At 37.7% G+C, this 20,116-nt stretch overlaps 1 protein-coding gene across 6 annotated transcripts in view; it reads left to right on the plus strand.

The window, feature by feature from the left end:
- LOC140483762 (voltage-dependent L-type calcium channel subunit alpha-1D-like) overlaps window positions 1–20,116 on the plus strand; it is a 600,966-nt gene that overhangs the window by 476,680 nt on the left and 104,170 nt on the right. For all 6 annotated transcript variants that reach the window (XM_072582290.1, XM_072582291.1, XM_072582293.1 and 3 more), the window contains 2 exons: window positions 9,506–9,607; window positions 15,386–15,516. In XM_072582290.1, the coding sequence (XP_072438391.1) occupies window positions 9,506–9,607; window positions 15,386–15,516 (233 nt within the window). The remainder of the gene's footprint in view (window positions 1–9,505; window positions 9,608–15,385; window positions 15,517–20,116) is intronic.

The raw sequence follows: 20,116 nt of genomic DNA on the forward strand, positions 1-20,116 counted from the left end.
ACCCCTCAATTTAAAGCTATGTCCCTTCATGCTAGCCATCACCATCCGAGGAAAAAGGCTCTCACTGTCCACCCTGTCTAACCCTCTGATTATCTTACATGTCTCAATTAAGTCACCTCTCAACCTCCTTCTCTCTAACAAAAATAGCCTCAAGTCCCTCAGCCTTTCCTCGTAAGACCTTCCCTCCATACCAAGCAATATCCAAATAAATCTCCTCCGAACTCTTTCCAAAGCTTCCACATTCTTCCCATAATTCAATAACCAGAACTGTACACAATACTCCAAGTGCAACCTCTTCGGAGTTTTGTACAGCTGCAGCATGATCTCATGGTTCCCTCTAGGTATTAATAATGGTAACACACCATATGCCGCCTTAACAACCCTATGAAGTTGGTGACGACTTTCAGGGATCTATGTACATGGACACTGAGACCTCTCTGTTCATCTACACTATTAGCCCAGTACTCTTTATTCCTGTTGCTCCTTCCCAAATGAATCACCTTACACTTTTCCATATTAAACTCCATTTGCCACCCTCTTAGCCCAGCTATGCAGCTTATCTGTGTTCCTGTATAACCCACAACATCCTTCTTCACTATCCACAACTCAACCAACCTTAGTGTCGTCCGCAAATTTACTAACCCATCCTTCTGTGTCCTCATCCATGTCAATTATAAAAACAGCATTGGCCCTAAGTCAAATCCTTGCGGTACCCCACTAGTAACTGAACTCCAGGATTAATATTTCAATAGACAATAGACAATAGATGCAGGAGTAGGCCATTCAGCCCTTCGAGCCTGCACCGCCATTCAATATGATCATGGCTGATCATTCCCAATCAGTATCCTGTTCCAGCCTTATCTCCATAACCCTTTCCTATCAACTACCACCCTCTGTCTTCTTTCAGCTCATCAATTTCTAATCCAAACTGTTAAATCACCCTCAATCCCATGCCTCCCTATTTTGTGCAATAGCCTACCTTGGGGAACCTTATCAAATGCCTTACTGTAATCCATATACACCACATCAACCACTTTACCCTCATCCACCAGTTTGGTCACCTTTGCAAAAGACTTAATAAGGTTTGTGAGGCACGACTTACCCTTCACAAAGCCGTGTTGACTATCCCTGATCAAATTATTCCTTTCTAGATAATTATAAATCCTATCTCTTATGACCTTTTCCAACACTTTACCCACAATCGAAGTAAGGCTCACTTGTCTATAATTACTAGGGTTGTCTCCATTTCCCTTCTTGAACAAGGGAACAACATTTGCTATCCTTCAGTCTTCTGGCACTATTCCTGTAGACAATGACAACATAAAGATAAAAGCCAAAGGTTCTGCAATCTTCTTCCTCCCTTCCCAGAGAACCTAGGATAAATCCTATCTGGCCCAGGGGACTTATCTATTCTCACACTTTCCAAAATTGCTAACACTTCCTCCTTGTGCACCTCAATCCCATCTATTCCAATAGCATGTATTGTAGTATTCTGCTCGACAACATTGACTTTCTCCAGTGTGAATACTGACAATAAATATTCATTTAACACTTCCCCTATCTCCTCTGTACTGTGACATGAACCCAAGGTCCTGGTTGAGGCCATTTCCATGGGAACTGAATGTGGCTATTAACTTCTGCTCGGCCACTCTGCGTGTTGCCTTTTCCGAAGTCGCCCGGACTACTGAAGTATTCCCCAACTGGGAGGGAACACTCCTGCCTGGTGATTGTTGCGCGGTGTCCATTCGTCCATTGTTGTAGTATCTGCTCGGTCTCAACAATATACCATGCCTCAGGGCATCCTTGCCTGCAGCTTAGGATATAGACAACATTGGCCAAGTCACCGTGAGTGCTCACTGCATACATGGTGGGAGGTGTCCCCACATGTAATGGTGGTATCCGTGTCAATGTTCTGACACATCTTGTAGCAGCTCCCATAACCGGGTTTTAGAGTGTTCTTGTCTTGAACCGTGGGCAGTTTGCTGTGAACAATGTAGGAAATACACAGTGGGTGTGCGCATATGAGTCCTTATCTCCTATAAGTTTATGAGGTGAATTTGTTTTTGCAGAATTACATTTTATTTTGCTCAAAAAATGCGCGAATCCATGTAAAACTCTGTAAATCCCACTTAAGAAATAGAACCAGTCTAACTCAACATTGGGACTCAAACAGACCTCACACCTGAATGCATTGGATGAGCTGAGATGGCACGTATTATTAGAAAAGATTCACCTTTCTTGAGAATGTAATTTAAAAGAAATTCTGGGATTTACATGTCAAAGAACAGAAACCAACACATCTCATTCTAAAAGATGAAAGACTTGATCTAAAATAATTTAATGTATCCTCACCTTTGCATGACACTGCACTCATTTGGCTATAGATTCTGTGTCTTATTATCTTATACTCCACAACCAGCTGAGGAAGAAGCAGCACTTTGAGAGCTAGGGTTTCCAAATAAACTGTTGGACCATAACCTGGTGTTGTGTGATTTGCAACTCTGTCCACCCCAGTCCAACACCAGCATCTCCAAGTTATTACAGTGAAAGAGTAGCAATAGCCAGGATGGTGAGTGGCTTGGAAGGGAACTTGCAGGTGGTGGTGTTCCCATGTAACTACTGCTCTTGTCCTTCCAGGTAGAAGTGGTCATAGTTTGGAAGGTGCTGCCTAAGGATCTTCGGTGAATTTCTGCAATGAATCTTTTATATAGTACATATTGCTTGTGAGCGTTGGTGGTGGAGGGAATGGATGTTTGTGGATGTGATGCCAGTCAAGTGGGTTGCTCTGTTCTGATCATCTTGCATGTTATTGGCTGCACTCATGCAGGCAAATAAAGTATTTAATCACACTCTTGACTTGCACTTTGTAGATAGTGGATAGTTTCTAGGGAATCAGGTGATGAGTTACTCGCCATGGTGTTCCTAGCCTCTGTCCTGTTCTTGTAGTTACTGTACTTATTTGGTGAGTCCAGTTGAATTTCTGGTCAATGGTAACCCCCAGGATATTGATAGTGCTGCAAATGATTTAGCCTTATCATTTGCACTGATGTGTTGGGCTCTTCCATCATTGAGGATAGGATGTTTGTGGAGCCACCTCCTCCAGTAAGTTGTTTACTTTTCCACTACTATTCATGACTGGATGTAGCAGATTGTTGAGCTTAGATATGGTTATGGGATCATTTTAGCTCTACATGTTACTTGCTGCTAAGGCTTCTTGGCATATAAGTAATCTTGTTCTGTAGCATCACTAGGCTGACACCTTATTTTTAGGTATGCCTGGTGCTACTCTTGGAATGTCCCTTCGTACTTTCCGTTGAACCAGGTTTTTATCCCCTGGCTTGATGGTAATGGTTGAGTGGGAGATATTCCAGGCCATGAGGTTACATTTTGAAGGATTATAATTCTGTTGCGGTTGATGGCCCACAGCACCTCATTGATGCCCAGACTTGATTTGATAGATCTGTTTGAAGTCAGTCCCATTTAGAACAGTGATTGTGGCACACAACATATTGGAGGGTATTCTCAATGTGAAGGCAAGACTTTGTCTCCACAAGGCCTGTGTGGTGGTCACTCTTATACATACTGTCATGTACTGATGCATCTGCAGCCAGGAAGTTGGTAAGGATGAGGTCAAGTTTTACCTCTCTTGTTGATTTCAGCACCACTTGCTGCAGGCCAAATCTAACAGCTTTGTCCTTTAGGACTCAGTAATGCTGCTGCCACTCTTGGTGATGGCTATTGAAATCATCCACTCAGAATATAATTTGCACCTTTGCCATCTTCAGTGCTTCCTCTGAGTGTTGGTCAACATGGAGGAGTACTAATTCATCAGCTGAGGGAGGACAGTTTGTGATAAGCAGTTCTCCTCGCCCATGTTTAACCTGATGCATTGAGACTTTGAAGTCTGGAGTCTACGTTGAATACTCCCAGTGCAACTCCCTCCTGCCTATATATCACTGTATCACTGCTTCTTCTAGGTCTATCCTGCTGATAGTACAGAACATATGCATAGATGGTAATGGTGGCATTTGTGACTCATAGAATCATACCTTAAAATTAATGCCTGACTGTAGTTTGACTAGTCTATGAGACAGCTCTCCCAATTTTGGCACTAACTCCCAGACATTAGTGGGGAGGACTTTGCAGGGTCAATAAGGCTGTTTTTGCAATTTTTGTTTCCAGTGCCAACTCTGTGCTAGATGGTCTGTCTGGTTTCATTTCTTTGTATGCCAATCCTAAACTATTATGCCAACCTATTCTCATCATCGTTCAAATGGCCCTGTATAGCCTCTAAGCCAACTTGGAACCATACCCTGTCAACTGTTGCTACCCAGCCTGCGCCCCCCCCCCCCCCCCACCACTTACCACTCTTCGCACTTACACATGCCATTTTAACACATCCAGAATTTTCCATAGTTATAGCTCAAAGCCCATGCTGAAAAGAAATGTGATAAAAATTCTTTAATGTCTAATGAAAAATTCAGTTTTTTTTAATCACTGATACATTTTTAATCAGTTTATTCAGTACATTTAATTTCTATTAATCCTTTATATAAAAAAAAGCAGTGAGATTCATAGTTGCAGTTCAAAGAGTTTATAACCATTTAGAATAATGAACCATGCTGTGGAATGACAGGCACTCCATTGTGACAATGAAAGGTTGTAAAATTCATATCATTCAGCACGAATCCTGCAATCATAACCCCGAACAGTATATCAGCAAGTGACAATTTCTAAATAGGAGACTTTTTTAAATCTTTAAGGGACAAGTGTTTTAAATGCCTCAACAGCTTGACAACTCCTTTGAAATCTCTTTGATACTTGCAATGAACTTGACAGTTCGTGAGTTGATGCAATTTTTATGCACATTATGTATCTTTTAACAAGTCCAAAAGGCTTTCCACCTGCATCAAAGAGAACCTTAACTTTCCCAATGGGTATCTGACTTCTCCAAAAGCTGTGCTGGGATCAAATCAAAAAGGACACTTCATTCTCCAAAAGAGTTCCCTGCCTCGCCAAAGGATTCTGCCAGCTTTAGAACTTCTCCTGGGTCTAGAGTGCCTAAATTGTCTTTGAACATATCTCTAGGGAAAAAAATATCACATTAGACTAAGACAGTTGCATCTTAACATGTGCAGTTGTTACCATAGACCATGGATATGCACATTAGAAAATGCCTCTCACTGCAAAAATAGCAGACACCTTGTTCAGGTTTGGATTTTCAGACTTGGACCTACGGCACTCTTTTACAAAGACAAAGAGTCTTTCAGTCTTTATAACAAATCAGGTTATTAACAATTTCTTTCTCCACAGATGCTGCCAAATCTACTATTTTTGGTGAAAAGAGAGCACTCTATTTTCTTATGTACAGTAATATATATTTTAAAATAATATATTTTAAATATTGTTATTTGCATAATTCTGATAACATTAACAAAAGATTTCAGTGCTCACAAAAAGAATTGCAAGTTAAGATTTAAACCATTAATTGGTTGAAAAAATATGGAAAAGAAAGTGCATTCCATGTTTCCTTTATAGACAAGTCCAAAAAGCAGTCACGAAAGCTTTTATCCCATTTCTCGTTGAAGATTCAAGAATGTCATATTAAAGTCAGGTTACGTTAAACAGAGAATAGGGTTATAGGGCTGGGGGAAGCTACAAGGAACAGGGGGACAAAACTATGAGCAACACACAAAATTTAAAACATAAATTTATAGCAACACATCCATGTCCATGCTATTTCCAAATTAATTCTTTAAATACCTGTATTATGTTTAACTTGGCCTTGGAACTACATCATAAAGAGGTAGATGCAACAGGACAAGCAGAAGAGAGCTTTGCAGGATGGTGGACGAGGGTGAAGTTGTAGGGGATACCTGACTACATGAAGCTGTACAGAAATCAGATTTTCTTGCTTGGCTTCACAGAGGAACAGTTTTCAGTGGCTCTGGTTTTCTGGGGTGGGGGCAGTCACTTGCTGAACCAAGAGTTGGAGTTCCTTACTAGTGCATCCATAGCACTAATGGTGACTGTGAAGTTCACCTTGGACCTGATCTTTATACGTCACACTTTTTTTTCAAAAACCAGTTACATCATCGTCTCTTTGCTTTTAATGCACTTTGCAATCAAGGAAGTAGAAGAAAAACCGTTTGCTTAAGCAGCAGGAATTCCTCACTTTTGCAAAGGAGAATATAAAATAGAGAGAACAATGGGCCGTTTGAGAGTTTCTGGAATTTCTGAGTGAGGTGGCTTGCAAGTTGCATCCATGTGAGCCTTTGTGGTCAACTGCAAGGCTAAGCCCTCTTTTACAATAGGAAGGAATTCCATTTTTAAATGTGCAAAATATCTGCAACAATAGACAAGAAATTATGCAGATTTGTAACTGGTATCTTGGTGTCATTAGCCAAGATACACACTTTCAACCTGTGTTCTTCATCAGTGTACCCTCTCTTCCACCCAGATATTTGGTTTAGAGGCCAGTTATTTGTGAACAAGTACCATCATCATCTAATACCTTGCTTATGCCTTCTGTTAGGCTGACCAAACAGATATACAACAGAGCCAGAAACAGTGGAGACTATCAGACCCCTCAAGAACAAGTTCTGATTGCTTGACGTGCTTCATTACAGAAAAATTCGTTAATGCATGCTGCATGTCACATGATTTAATATTGTAAAAGTAGAAAAACTAGAGCCAATAGTTGGTTATAGCTTGTTTTTAGATGTGGGGCTTGATCCCACTTTTCATTGAGGCATGCACCATGCAAACCTGGTGCTGCCTTTTTATTTGCCTGATTGTGACTTGTGATTACCTGAGTGATCAGCAGGGATCACATGTTGCAACCAACCTGCAAAGCTACCTGTCCAACCTGCAAAGCTGCATTCAGACGAACGAGCTGCTCACACACACCCAATATAGTACAAATGGAGCACCGGAGAAGGATCCAGCGTTCACAGATGTAGCACTTGATGCCTTAGTGATAGAGATGGATAGGAGTTGAAAGATCACCTTTCCTCACTGAATTACCCTTAGATGGTGACATCGATCCACATTTCATAACTCGAGACTGTATTAAATGTTCCAGGCCTTCTTCCAGTATATTCCATTTCACACCATGTTATGTATAAGTTAATCATATGATTCTTGGCATTTCCATTTCTAAAATATTGATACTTTTAGCTGAAATTTCTCTATGATGATGCAGTTATTTTGCATACATATGTTGTCATCTTTTTTCCAGATCTATCTTCCTTATGTCTGCTATAATGCATTTTCTGTTGCATTAATGTTCCTAATTAGATCTATTTCTCAAGAATTACAAGTTTCTACAGCATCTTTTTAATGTTGGTAGTGCTTCATTGTTATTACAAACATGTATCTTTAACTGCTCTTCATTTAAAAAGGAAATGTAATAATATTTTTCTAGCTATGCATCCAATAAAAGAAATGATAATAACAAAATTAAATGTAACATTTGCAGTATTGACTTGTTGTACCAAATGACTAACCCCATCCACTTTTTGCCATCTAAATTTCCACACTTTTTTCCCCACTCTTCCCCCACTTGAACTGATACCCCACCGACTCTTTGTTAAGGATGATAGCTAGCCATGCTGCTCAAAATTCCCAGGCCTGCTCAAGACAAGAATTCACCTTCTCGAGGAACTGGTTGTAGCCCCAAGCGTTGGTCACTATTCTCTTCTGATGCTGTTAAGATTACAGAGTTAAAAATCACACAACACCAGGTTATAGTCCAACAGGTTTAATTGGAAGCACTAGCTTTTGGAGCGCTGCTCCTTCATCAGGTGGTTGTGGAGTACACAATTGTAAGACACGGAATTTATAGCAAAAGTTTACAGTGCTATGTGACTGAAATTATACATTGAAAAATACCTTGATTGTTTGTTATGTCTCTCATCTGTTAGAATGACCATGATAATTTCACTTCTTTCATATGTAAATCGCAAAACGTTTTTAAAAGTTATATTCTCAGGTGAACTGTAACAATTGGTGTGAGCCCAGATAATGTGTTGAAGGTGTTAGCCCCCATGTGCTGCTGTGTGTGCCATAATGTTTAGACTGATTCTAATCTAAAAAATGAATTAGCAGAATCTTACATGGATTCATGCAGTTTTTGAGCAAAGTACAATGTAACTCTGCAAGTGCAAATTTGCCCCACAAACGTGTATGTGTATGTGTGCACACACAAATCCACATGCATCAGATTAGAATCAGTCTAAACATTATGGCACAGACAGCAGCACACAGAGGGCTAACACTTTCAACACATTATCTGGGCTGACACCAATTGTTCACCTGAGAATGTAACTTTTAAAAAAACATTTTGCGATTTACGTATGAACAAAGTGAAACTATCATGGTCACTCTAACAGATGAGAGACTTAACAAACAATCAAGGTATTTTTCAATGTATAATTTCAGTTACATCACACTGTAAACTTTTTTTTATAAATTCTGTGTCTTACAACTGTGTCTCCACAACCACCTGATGAAAGAGCAGCGCTCTGAAAGCTAGTGATTCCAATTAGACCTGTTGGACTATAACCTGGTGTTGTGATTTTTAACTTTGTGCACCCCAGCCCAATACCAGCATCTCCAAATCAAGATTACAGAGCTTCCACTCAATAGAGTAATTGACAGATCTCGAGGGTGGGATTTGCTGTCCATAAAGAACATGATTGAATTCCACTCACACCCTATTAAGGCCTACCCCAGCATATTGTCAGTGTGTGTCGGCCAGAGTTTTGGTCAACACAGTGGCAATGCACTTTAAGCTTGGGGTGAGATGGGTAGTGCATGCTGGTCACCCAGCCCCTGTCAAATCCACACAAATGTTTTTCTCAAACTAGTTTGAAATCTGTGATCCCATTTTCAATTTGATGCCACGTGAACCCATGTTGGTTTTAATTCCATATAACTTCTCCTGAGCATTTGTAATTCTCTACATTTCATTCAGTTTACCTTCAAAGTATTTAAATATGAGCATGGTTCATGGATAGAAATTAACAGTCAAGCTATAGCACTATCACAACTAACTGAGTGAAACATGCAGTGTTAGAAAAATAATCTGCATGTAATTTAGACATGACAGCTTGCATCCAGTAGGTTTTCAATGAATGGTAAAGGTAACTTTGCCGTATTCACAGCAGACCATAGGGCTGCTCACTCATTAGAGAGAAACAGCTAGTGGTGATTTAACCTGAGGGTGACCACCCCACTGATGACAGGTGAAGTCAAGAAGGCAGACCTTCATGGTAACCTCAGCCAGTGTGGAAATTGAAGCCATGCTGTTGGTATTATTCTGTATGACAAACCAGCCTACTGAATCAACTGACACCCATTTTTTTTCAATTATTTTTGACATATGTGGAAGTATTTACTAAAATTCTTACTTTACTGGAAACTGTGTATTAGGTTGCTACTTCACTGTTTCAAAAGGTTCATGGGGCTGATTCTGTTGCATGCTTTTTCTCCTTTGATACAGGTAACCTAGATCAAGCTAATGAGGAGCTGAGAGCTGTTATTAAAAAAATCTGGAAACGAACTAGCATGAAGTTGCTAGATCAGGTGGTCCCTCCAGCTGATGGTTAGTGCTATGATTTTCAGATCAATTTTCACTGCAGTTAATTATATATTAATCACAGACTGTTTACCAGTTTATGTTTGTTTTTGAATTATATAGATGTGCATTGTTAGAAAGTAACCCAATAAAAGTATTTGATATTGATTTTGTATTTGAAGGAAGAGGGAAATGTGCATTAAAATTGGAACTCACTTTGTTTTCACTGTTAAAAAGTAATTGAATTCTAAAGGTTATCCATCAGTTTATTTGAAACTACAATTCTTGTATTGAGATATATTTCATGGAAAACACTTAGTATTTGTTGTTAATTTGCTGCAGTGTAAATACCGTACAGTAGAATGGTAAGTACATGGGATATAAGGTCTGCAGCATAATAAGTAATGAGTAATCAAATGTATTTCATTATTAACAGTTAAAATTATCATTGACATTTGGTACTGTTCAAGCTTTGAATTTTGTTAAATACTGCTTAAGTTTTAAACGTATTTTTCAAACTTAATTAAGTAACCATTTGCTTCAATTTTGTTTCTAATGCTTGCATGGCATAAATTGAGAAAACATTGCATGTATCCAATAACATTTCAACTTGTTTGCTTGAGCTTCTCTACAGTTTCTGTCCCTTTCTTCTCTCGATCTGTAAGAATATTCTGAAGCAATTCTGTTTTAGGCCGGTGGCATGGAACTCGTGTTGCCTCTTAACAACTGTTTCCCCTAAGATTTATTTGACACGGAGACCTGTGCTTCAGAAATATTCCACACAGCCAGTTTTGTCTTATCTGCATGTCTTGGAAATTGGAAACAATATAAAGGCTTTTCATCTTAAAGATTTCATATATTCATGCTTGTATTACTACAAGGTTATAGCTAGTTTTCTCGCTTGCTAATTATTCAGTAAACACATGCTTTAATTGACAGAATTATTAGCCTATATATTTTAATTCATCTCATTTGTTGTGCTAAGTGTATTAACCTTGTCTTTGGGGTAAGGGTTAAGTTTTTAGAACATTTCAAGTCTGAACAATCTATGTTATCAAATGGGCACAAACATAACAAATCACTCAATTGGATTCAATAAACACATTTTCTGTCAAACATTTGGTATGTCCCTGACGAGACAAAATAAGAGGTGCAGAACAAAGAGCATGCCAATAGCCCAAAATTCCTATACTTACCCACACCTATTGCTCCTTTTTTTTGAATCTCTCTCCAGAATGTCTGTTAATTTGTGAACAATACCCTTGCTGTCAATTTATTTATTACAGATAGTGACATTGACCCTCACTTTGCGATGGTAATTACCATATGGTTCCATAACCTCATTTCTCAATGAAAATCTTTTTTTGTGTACTGCTCTCTCCAGCTTACCTGAAGAAATCTTCCCTCCTTTCCTCCTCGATCACTGCATTAAGAAGCTTGACATCTGTAGTTTGAATCTATATCTCAACTCCCTCTGCCTTTTCCCCTCTGAAACCACTCATCATTTTTCTCCCTAAATCTTTCCTGTAATGTAACCTCTGCTATTCACCTAAGTCAATCCTAGAGGATGATACTTTGCTTGCTTCAGCCCAAAGCTGAAGTTGATGAAAAACACCTTTCATCTACTCTCTCCAAACTGTTGACTTCTTTCCCCCTAAATTTCAAGTTTATGTTTAGTTACCTCTATTGTTTTTCCCTCTTCTGCTTCTTGCATACTAAATTGAATATTTCCCTAAATGCTGCCATAGCCTCCCTCTTAAAAATCTAGTTCTTCCACTGTTATTGTCAGTAAGCTCTATTATAACCACATTCACAATATTTATTACGTTATATTTGAATTTAGTTTTGTACTTGGTAAGGTGAGGGATGACGGTATCAGAAACCCAGTACTGTTTTGCAATTTTATTATTTGGTTGCAGTCTCAATTATCCACAGGTAATTAATTGTGCAAAATGGGGGGAAAAAGGCTTTTTCTATTCTGCCATAACAAAATCTGAATTGCACAATGGGGTTAAATCTAAATGATGTTATAGGCTATGGACTTTCACTGACTAAAGAATGAGGTTGAGACTACCCAAATGAAGACAGTGAATAATATTACCTATCCTTCTTTAGAGCTCTGTGTAACCCTGAACAGAGAAGCCTTTTGGACCTGCTCATTTAGTTCAGTGAATATTGAAAAACTATTTGAAGGAAAAAGTACATAGTTCAGTTTGCAGCAGTAATCCATGACCTAACTGATTTTTTCCAATAATTGTGTTAAGCAGAGGTCAACTATCTGCTTAGGCTCAGAGGCAGGAGTAGTGGCCAGGACTTTCTGATGTCCTGACATTCATTATTACAGCGTAGATGAAGTTGCGCATGAGGACAGAATTTCCATTTCAGCAGGGCCCAAAGATTCTGCTGGACAATTCGATTAAGCCAGGAGGCCCTGAGAGTCTCAATATGAATTGGAGAATTTGGAGGATTTCAGTGTAATTAAGTAAATAGTTACTCAGGAAAGGGTAGACTATTTAATATTTGATGTAGTTCCTGAGTAATTGTTCAAGTGACCCTGTACTTGCCTCTCACACCTTCAACTATACCTCCTACAGAGCACTAACACTAATGTCAGGAGTAGGCTCCACAAATGGCCCTATCGTCAATATTAGGGAGTCCAGCACATCTCAGCAAAATACTGTTAAAGTATTTACAGGGAGAAAGTGAGGACTGCAGATGCTGGAGATCAGAGCTGAAAATGTGTTGCTGGAAAAGCGCAGCAGGTCAGGCAGCATCCAAGGAACAGGAGAATCGACGTTTCAGGCATAAGCCCTTCTTCAGGAATGAGGAATGAGCCCTGAAGAAGGGCTTATGCCCGAAACGTCGATTCTCCTGTTCCTTGGATGCTGCCTGACCTGCTGCCCTTTAAAGTATTTACAACCAGCATTAGCCAAAAGTACTGATTAGATGATCCAGCATGATATCCTGCAGAGGTCCTCAGCATCACAAATGCTAGTCTTCAGCTAATTTGATTAACTTAATTTAATATCAAGGAAATTGCCAGAGGTGCTGGATACAACTAAGGTGATGTGGACATAACAACAGGCTGGCAAGACTTGTACTCAAAAAGTAATTGTGCTGTTAGCCAAACTGTTCCAATACACATACAACATCTGCCCAACAATGTGTGAAATTGCCCATAAGAAATTGTCCAGTCCACAAAAGGCAGAACAAATCAAACCCAGCCAATTAACCTAACAACAATGTATTTTTGATCATGAGCAAAGTGTTGGAAGCAGATGTCTATACTATCAAACAGCACGTGTTTACCAACAATCTGCTCACTGATTCTCAATTTAGATTCCACCATGGCGACACAAATCCTGGTGTAAGTACAAACTTAGTATAAATATCGACTATAGAGTTGAACATCCAGAGGTGAGCTAAGAGTGAGTGCCCATGATATCAAATTACTGTTTCACTGAGTAGCCTTCAAAAAAACCCAAGTAAAATTGATAAAAGTGGTCTGGGAAAACTGGTTGAAGTCATTTCTATCACATAGTTGTTGGAAGCCAGTAGGAGTTCCTCAGGGTCCTTTCCTGGCACAAGCATCTTCACCTGCTTCATCAATAACCTTTTTCCAATCAAGGTTACAAGTGGGAATGTTCACTGATTATTGCACATTTGGCACCATTCACGACTTCTTCGATACTGAAGCAGTTCGTACCCAAGAAGTCCCAGAGAACACACAGGCTTAGGCAAAGTGGCAAGTAATATTCATGCTGTGATTACAAAAGTATGTCAGAAACTATGAATTCTCTGTGGACTAACTCACTTCTGAATACCCCAAAGCCTGTCAACCATTTACAAGCACATGCCAGAAGTGTGATATAATACTCTCTATTTGCCTGCCCAACAGCACTCGAATTTTAACGTCATCCAAAATAAAGCTCACTTTATTGGTACCCCATCCATCATCTCCAACATTTCCTCCCTTCACCACAGATGCACAGTGGCAGAAATGCTTTCAGTTTACAAGATATACTGCAACAATTCAGCAATAATTCTTCAAAAGCTTGTTCCAAACCTGCAATGTATACACCCAGAAGGATAAGGGAATTAGAAGCATGGGTGCACTATCATTCAAGCCACACACCATCCTGACTCACTACTCCACCACTGTTCTTACCCTGTCCGTGTATAAACTCCCTTCCTAATATCACAGTTGGTGTACCTACATTCCCATGGCTTGCAGTGGTATCATACCACTATCTTTTCATGAGCCCTAAGGGAAGGCAATAAATGCTGGTCTAGACGGCACTAAATACTGGCCTAACCAGCAATATCCACATCCCATGAATGAATTAAAATAAAAACTTATGGTTTCCACAAGTCACTTATGGAGTTACTTGTGAATCAATAAAAGACAGTAAAATAAAAGCAAAATACTGCAGATGCGGAAATCTAAAATAAAAATAGAAAGTGCTGAAGAGTGAACGGTTGACTTTTGGACTGAGTTTCTCTAGCATTTTCTGCATTTTTATTATTAATAAAAGACAATGTCCTGTTTCGCTTGAGGGTAGGATTGTTATCAAATAATTTTTCTTCTAATTTTGTTTTACTCCAATTCTTTTTCAAAAGTTAGATTCAAAGGTTCCTAGCAGTTTAGTTATAATTGACTGTAACAGCTTAAAAAGTTAACAACATTAACATGATTCATTATCAGTTGAGTGATCTGTTAGATTTGTGCACTTGGTTCAATATTTTTTTGTGCCCGTCTGCTTCCTGATTTTGTAGCCTTGCAATTTTAGCTTGCAACAGCCATGAAGGTGAATAATACATTTTACATATTTGATTTTTTTAAAATACATTTAGTAAGTAGAATATATTTTCATACTTAACTGTAAATTCATTCTTTGTAGTTCTATTGAACAATATGCACTGATAATACTGTCAAATTTATTCATAGTAGAATAAAAGGTTCACAAAGTGTAATGTGCCACCTGACAGAGGATCTTGTTCTGTGAGATTTTCCATTCTTAAAAGAATAATGGAATGGTACTTGCTTATTATCTGGTTTGGCAACCATAGCCCAAGGCAGCCAAAAATGTTCAAGATTGTCCAATAATTATTCTTTGCATCTAGTTAAATAATTTGCACAGCACAGATCATGTGCGTATTTTACATTGTTATAAATTTGTCACTCAAGCCAAACATATGCTATTAAATGAAAAAACTACTAAAAGTAAAATTTGCGAAGGGTTTTGAGGTTGATTCAAGATTTGAATGCAGTGTTTTAAATACCTTCTTTAAAATATCACTTTCTGTCATATAGGAAGTTAGATGCTTTATTCAAACTGCAATTATTTAACACAAGTACATAGCAGAATGACAGATTATCTACTGTTACTTGCCATTCATTTCAAATTTGTAAAACTGCAGAAGAATTACAAATATGTTCACCTTATACTGCAAATACATCTACCTAATTTGGATTTTAGAGAAAATCCCATCATTTAGGGTGTTGTCCAAAATAAAAGTGACATATTTTGCAGTCTATTGACAATTTTGGAATGGAAATGTGTGTATTATTCACCTTTCAATTAAACTACATGTGAAGGATTATTTTAATGTCATTTAATTCTGAAACATAATTCCTTCAAATGTAATCTCTAATATATATTTAATATAATAATTTGAATAAACACATTTTATAAAGTTTAGAGCACAAGTTTACAGAAAACAATCAAACTAGGAAGTTCCAGGATGATTAGAAAGAAGCTATTCTTCTGAAAAAGGAGGAATTTGTTTGGTCTATTCACATAGATGATGAGGTAACCGTGGGGAAGTTCTATGCCACCTTCCTGATACAGGACTACTTTAGGAAATTCAAGCGACGCAAGGAACAAGGCTTGGTTGGAAAGCAACCCAGGAAGAATACGACAGTTGCTCTTCAGGTGAGATTAATTTGATAATTTGTAAAGAATGTTTTTTGAAGTGCCTGAGCTATAACATTGGATTTTAATTATTAAAGGTCATTAAATTTTGCAGTGTGATAGCAGTGTATGCACACTGTACATTCATCAAAAATCTCTCCTTGCTAGTTTAGCAAAGGTTATAACCTATTTAAATAGGTTAACATTTCCCCTGAAATTTCCAATATACATGTCAAATATTCTGTACTACTATACCACTGCATAATTTCAAGAGTATGTTTTGTATGAATGAGCTAATGTAATGAATTGTTATATTATTGTTGATGTAAAATGTAAAGCCTGTTGCATCATCCTGCATTCTCTGCAAAAGACAAACCTACTGTGAGGGTTGGATTAGTGAGATGCATGTAGCCTTTTCGATTTTTCACCGCAGCTTTTATATATGCTCACGGCTGATTCACCTTCATGTGAAGACTATATACCCCTTTATAATGCATCTCCAGCCATTATTTTGCACGCCATACAATCAGAAATGAATTACATTGCATTGGTGACAAATGGGAAAATAGCAAAACATAAAGTGTTATGAAGCCAGAACATGGAATTTAAAGAAATATGCATTTTGAGTAGTTTGAATGGAATGTGCTTGCTTGCATTGTTGCTGCCTTGGTCAACTTCAACTATTATCTATAGCTATGCTTGAAAACTTAAGTAACCTTGGGTATTGCAAACCAAATAATTATTCAGCAATTTATAGTAACTCAGGTTGCATTACGAATCTAACTGAGAATTAAATTATGTAGAAAATGGTAACACATAAATGATATTTATCATGAACAAGTTTATACAGATTTGAAAAATAGCTGCCTTCTTTAGTTCAATAGTCTGCAGGAAACATATAAACTAAACTTACTGTTTTTGATGTTAGCATGTAATATTTCTTTGTCTGGAAAGTGGCCTTAATCTACTTAAATTAGATGAGTTGATGTCTGCATTAAAAAGCAAAGAAATATTCTGAGAATTTAACTATTTCTATAACTAATAACACAAGCAGTGCACTACAGATAACTGCAATAGCAGTTAGCCAATTCAGTCGGTTACCTGATCAACTATAATTATGCAATAACTCAAATATGAAAAATTTGATTTTTTTGATACTTATAGCAGTATTGTGCTATCTCTCACAATCTTATTAAATTCTATTTCATGGACATTAATACAACCCAAATTCATTGTTTTCACATGAAAGCATGCACATAGAGATTATTTGGCAGAAGAGGTTAAAAAGAAATTGTTGCTTATTTTTCCAAAGTTTATGGAAATTAATACAGCCGTCAGTTTCAGTAAAATAAGATAGTTAGCTTGTTATTAGTATTGAAAATTATCTTGGCAAAGTGTTACTCCATCTATTATCAGTAAACTGTAGGGAAAAAATGGCAAACTTTAGAGGTTTGTATGACTTCATAAGTAATGTTTAGCAGTACCAACTTAAGACATTGCTTATTTTATAACCTTAGACATTTTTTAGCATTCAGAAGTATTTGATCCAGTCAGCATAGCTGTGATAGAGCTAACATTATAGGTAGCTGTTTGCTTATGGTCGCACAATGGACTAAACATATTGTTAGAATAATAAAATATTTTATTTTTATCTCTACCAGCTAGTGAGCTGATAAATATAACAATTAGAAACTTAGCCTGAACGAAGAGAGTTTTATTTAGCATAACACTAATACACCACTCTGCAAATGTTTGGGTGCAATTATCATTTAATTTCCGAACCTACTGAAATACATAATTAATTATTTAATTTATGTAACCTATTATAAGTATTTATTATAATGTTTGAAAATAGAGGCCTCTTCCGATGTAGTAATAGTTTCTCTACCTCTGGGCCAGAGGCCTAGGTTCAAGTCCCACCTGCTTCAGACGCGTGTCATAGTATGTCTGAACAGGTTGATTAAAACTATCTAAATCTTGAAAATGGGGATCCAACTGGTACTCCAAGTTGAAGATATGAAAGTAACATTGCACCTGCACTGATGAACACAGTACTTAAAGGAATAAAATATTCTTGATGTTTAAACTTATTTATTTTGCAAAGGAGCATTGAGAGTGTACAAAGCAGTTTTATTTATCTTAATGTCTTAAAACTGAGAGCAATGGCACTTAAAATGCCTGAATTTTATCAGTTAACCAAATAACAGACATTTCAAAGATCACATTCAGAAAAGAAAGCGGAATGAGCTATGATCACATAAATCTCAAAATGTTTCAGACTTCAAATTTAAGGAAGAAATGTCAATGAAACTAGTCATGTTAATACAACTTTTAATTAATACCTAGTTATTTACATATCTGCCTAAGGTTTATTTTGAAATTTATCAATTCCAACTTTCAATTCCCATAGTGTCAGGAAATGTTCCAGAGAAAATTGCATGAGGGTAGAAATTAGACCTCATTGCACCCATATTACAGGTGTAAAACTGAGGCTCAATCTTCGGGACCACATTTCTGTAGCCTCAGATTGTAAAATATTCAAATGAAATAAACATTTTTCAGGGTTCACTTGTGACTCTGTGAAACAAGAATTTAATTCCTTATGTTCTGAAATGAGGGAAATATTACCTGTTCCAGGCCACATTTCTGAAACATGTCTGCAATGTGCAGATAGGCATTACATTGGCACCTTGGAATGATGAAGAAGCAATGTGTCCTTAGCAGCAATAACTAAAGGGGAATTACTTTTAAAAAAGACTGGAGTTGGCTCCTCCTTGCTCCACAGATCCCTTGAGGGATCTACCGACTGGCAATTCATCATTCCCCAATTCCACATTCATCCATGAACCTTCCCCATCTTGCTTCAATGATTCTTCGCTGCTACCCCTGTAATAACTCACAAGAGGCCAGTATCTCATCATTTTTATTTACGTATAAAGAGTCCTTGACACTGATCCTACTCCATCAGAGTCAACTCTCAAAGTGAACAGAACTTCTGATACTCCTGTTTACTTCTGTCAGCCAGAAGTCCCTTATTGGGTTTGTTAATCTGGTCCAATCAGGTAACTCCTATTCTATGAGGTTCACCAAGCTGACCTCATTACAATCACTACAGTCCCCTTCCTAATCAGAAGTTAGCTCAGTAGGCAGCCTGAAAATTGAACAAGTGGTAAGATGGGCTGCCTGTTGGGTACAGCAAAATTACTCACATTATGTGGCTGAGCCTAAGGCCCATTAGACCAGTTCCAGGTCTCCAGGTTTCCACCTCATCACTTTGCACATGATACAAGGCTCATTTTATTTCCATTGTAAGAGTTTCTGATGTACATTTACATGGTTCAGCGATGGAAGCTGTGCACTAGTGAATTTCAAACCTCCATATGCTTATATACTTTCCTTTAGACTGGTAGCAAAAACTGACATCCTCTTATAGCACGAGTCAAGGTGACACAAAGGGATTAGAAATTTTTAGATTACAGTTCTTCCAGGGTAAGGCATATGAAAGGAAGGGATGGAAGTCTCAATTATAAAATTTGGGTTATACAGACAGATCTTATTATTGAATGGCAGACCAGGCTTGAGAAGCCAAAAGGCCTACTTGTTGGTATAAAATTGGCATGTTTTGATTCTAGGAAAGATCACAGGTTGCTTGTGATGAGCACATTCAAATAGATTCACATCATTCACATTGGTGCGAGTTTGTCTCCAGTTGAGTGTTTCGCCTGAGGTGCCAATGCTTATGTTATCTCCCATAACAGAAAGAATTAGGTGTGGTATCATGATATTGAAGAAACCAACAGGCATTTATTGCAACAAATAATTATGTACAATGTTACATTCCTCAGATGCATAAGTGATTAAGCTAAAACTACGCTATTATATTACAACAGAACAATATGCTGCCAGAGTGTCATACTTCAACTGATCTGAGGTGAAATGAAGTATCTTTATACCCTCAAATTACATGCTGTTGCACAATAATGATATTATGAGCATGTTCCTTAAAGGCATACCAAGGATGAGACAAAACACAACACACATGGCTTATAATGTAGAAATAGGTGTTCTGTTGATCAGTACCTCAAAATTTCAAATTTGGGCTAGCAGTCCAGGCAATGTGTACTTCTGATCAGGACAACCCACTAATGGAATAAAATGTGATTTTTGTTTTCTTCTGTGCTATTCTATAGCCTTAACATGTAAATAACAGTTCACCATTGGAAAGTATGTCAAACTCCACAGATGAGAATTTAACATATAACTACTGCCTTCAACATTTTCCAAACCCAAGCCAACAAGTGCTGTGGTATTCAAGTAAAACTAGAGAGGAAGATGGTTAAGGGTTTAAACAAGACAATGATGTATTATGCAAGAGATCGACCCTGGGATTGTACTTCAATTAACACATGGAGATTCTTTGACACATAAATGTTCATACATTTTACAATTGTGTTGTGTATTCTGGCACCCTAAGTTTCACATGACTGCAAATTATCTGAAATAACTGCAGTAATTTGTAATTCTATGTAAAGCTAGTCAAGTCTCAAGTTGATACATTCCACAGTGGTTTCATTTTTGCAACACTAATCAGTTCCTCCATTTTCCATATTTCACAATGATC

Source organism: Chiloscyllium punctatum, chromosome 12 (genome assembly GCF_047496795.1).
Source record: "Chiloscyllium punctatum isolate Juve2018m chromosome 12, sChiPun1.3, whole genome shotgun sequence".
Classification (NCBI taxonomy): domain Eukaryota; kingdom Metazoa; phylum Chordata; class Chondrichthyes; order Orectolobiformes; family Hemiscylliidae; genus Chiloscyllium; species Chiloscyllium punctatum.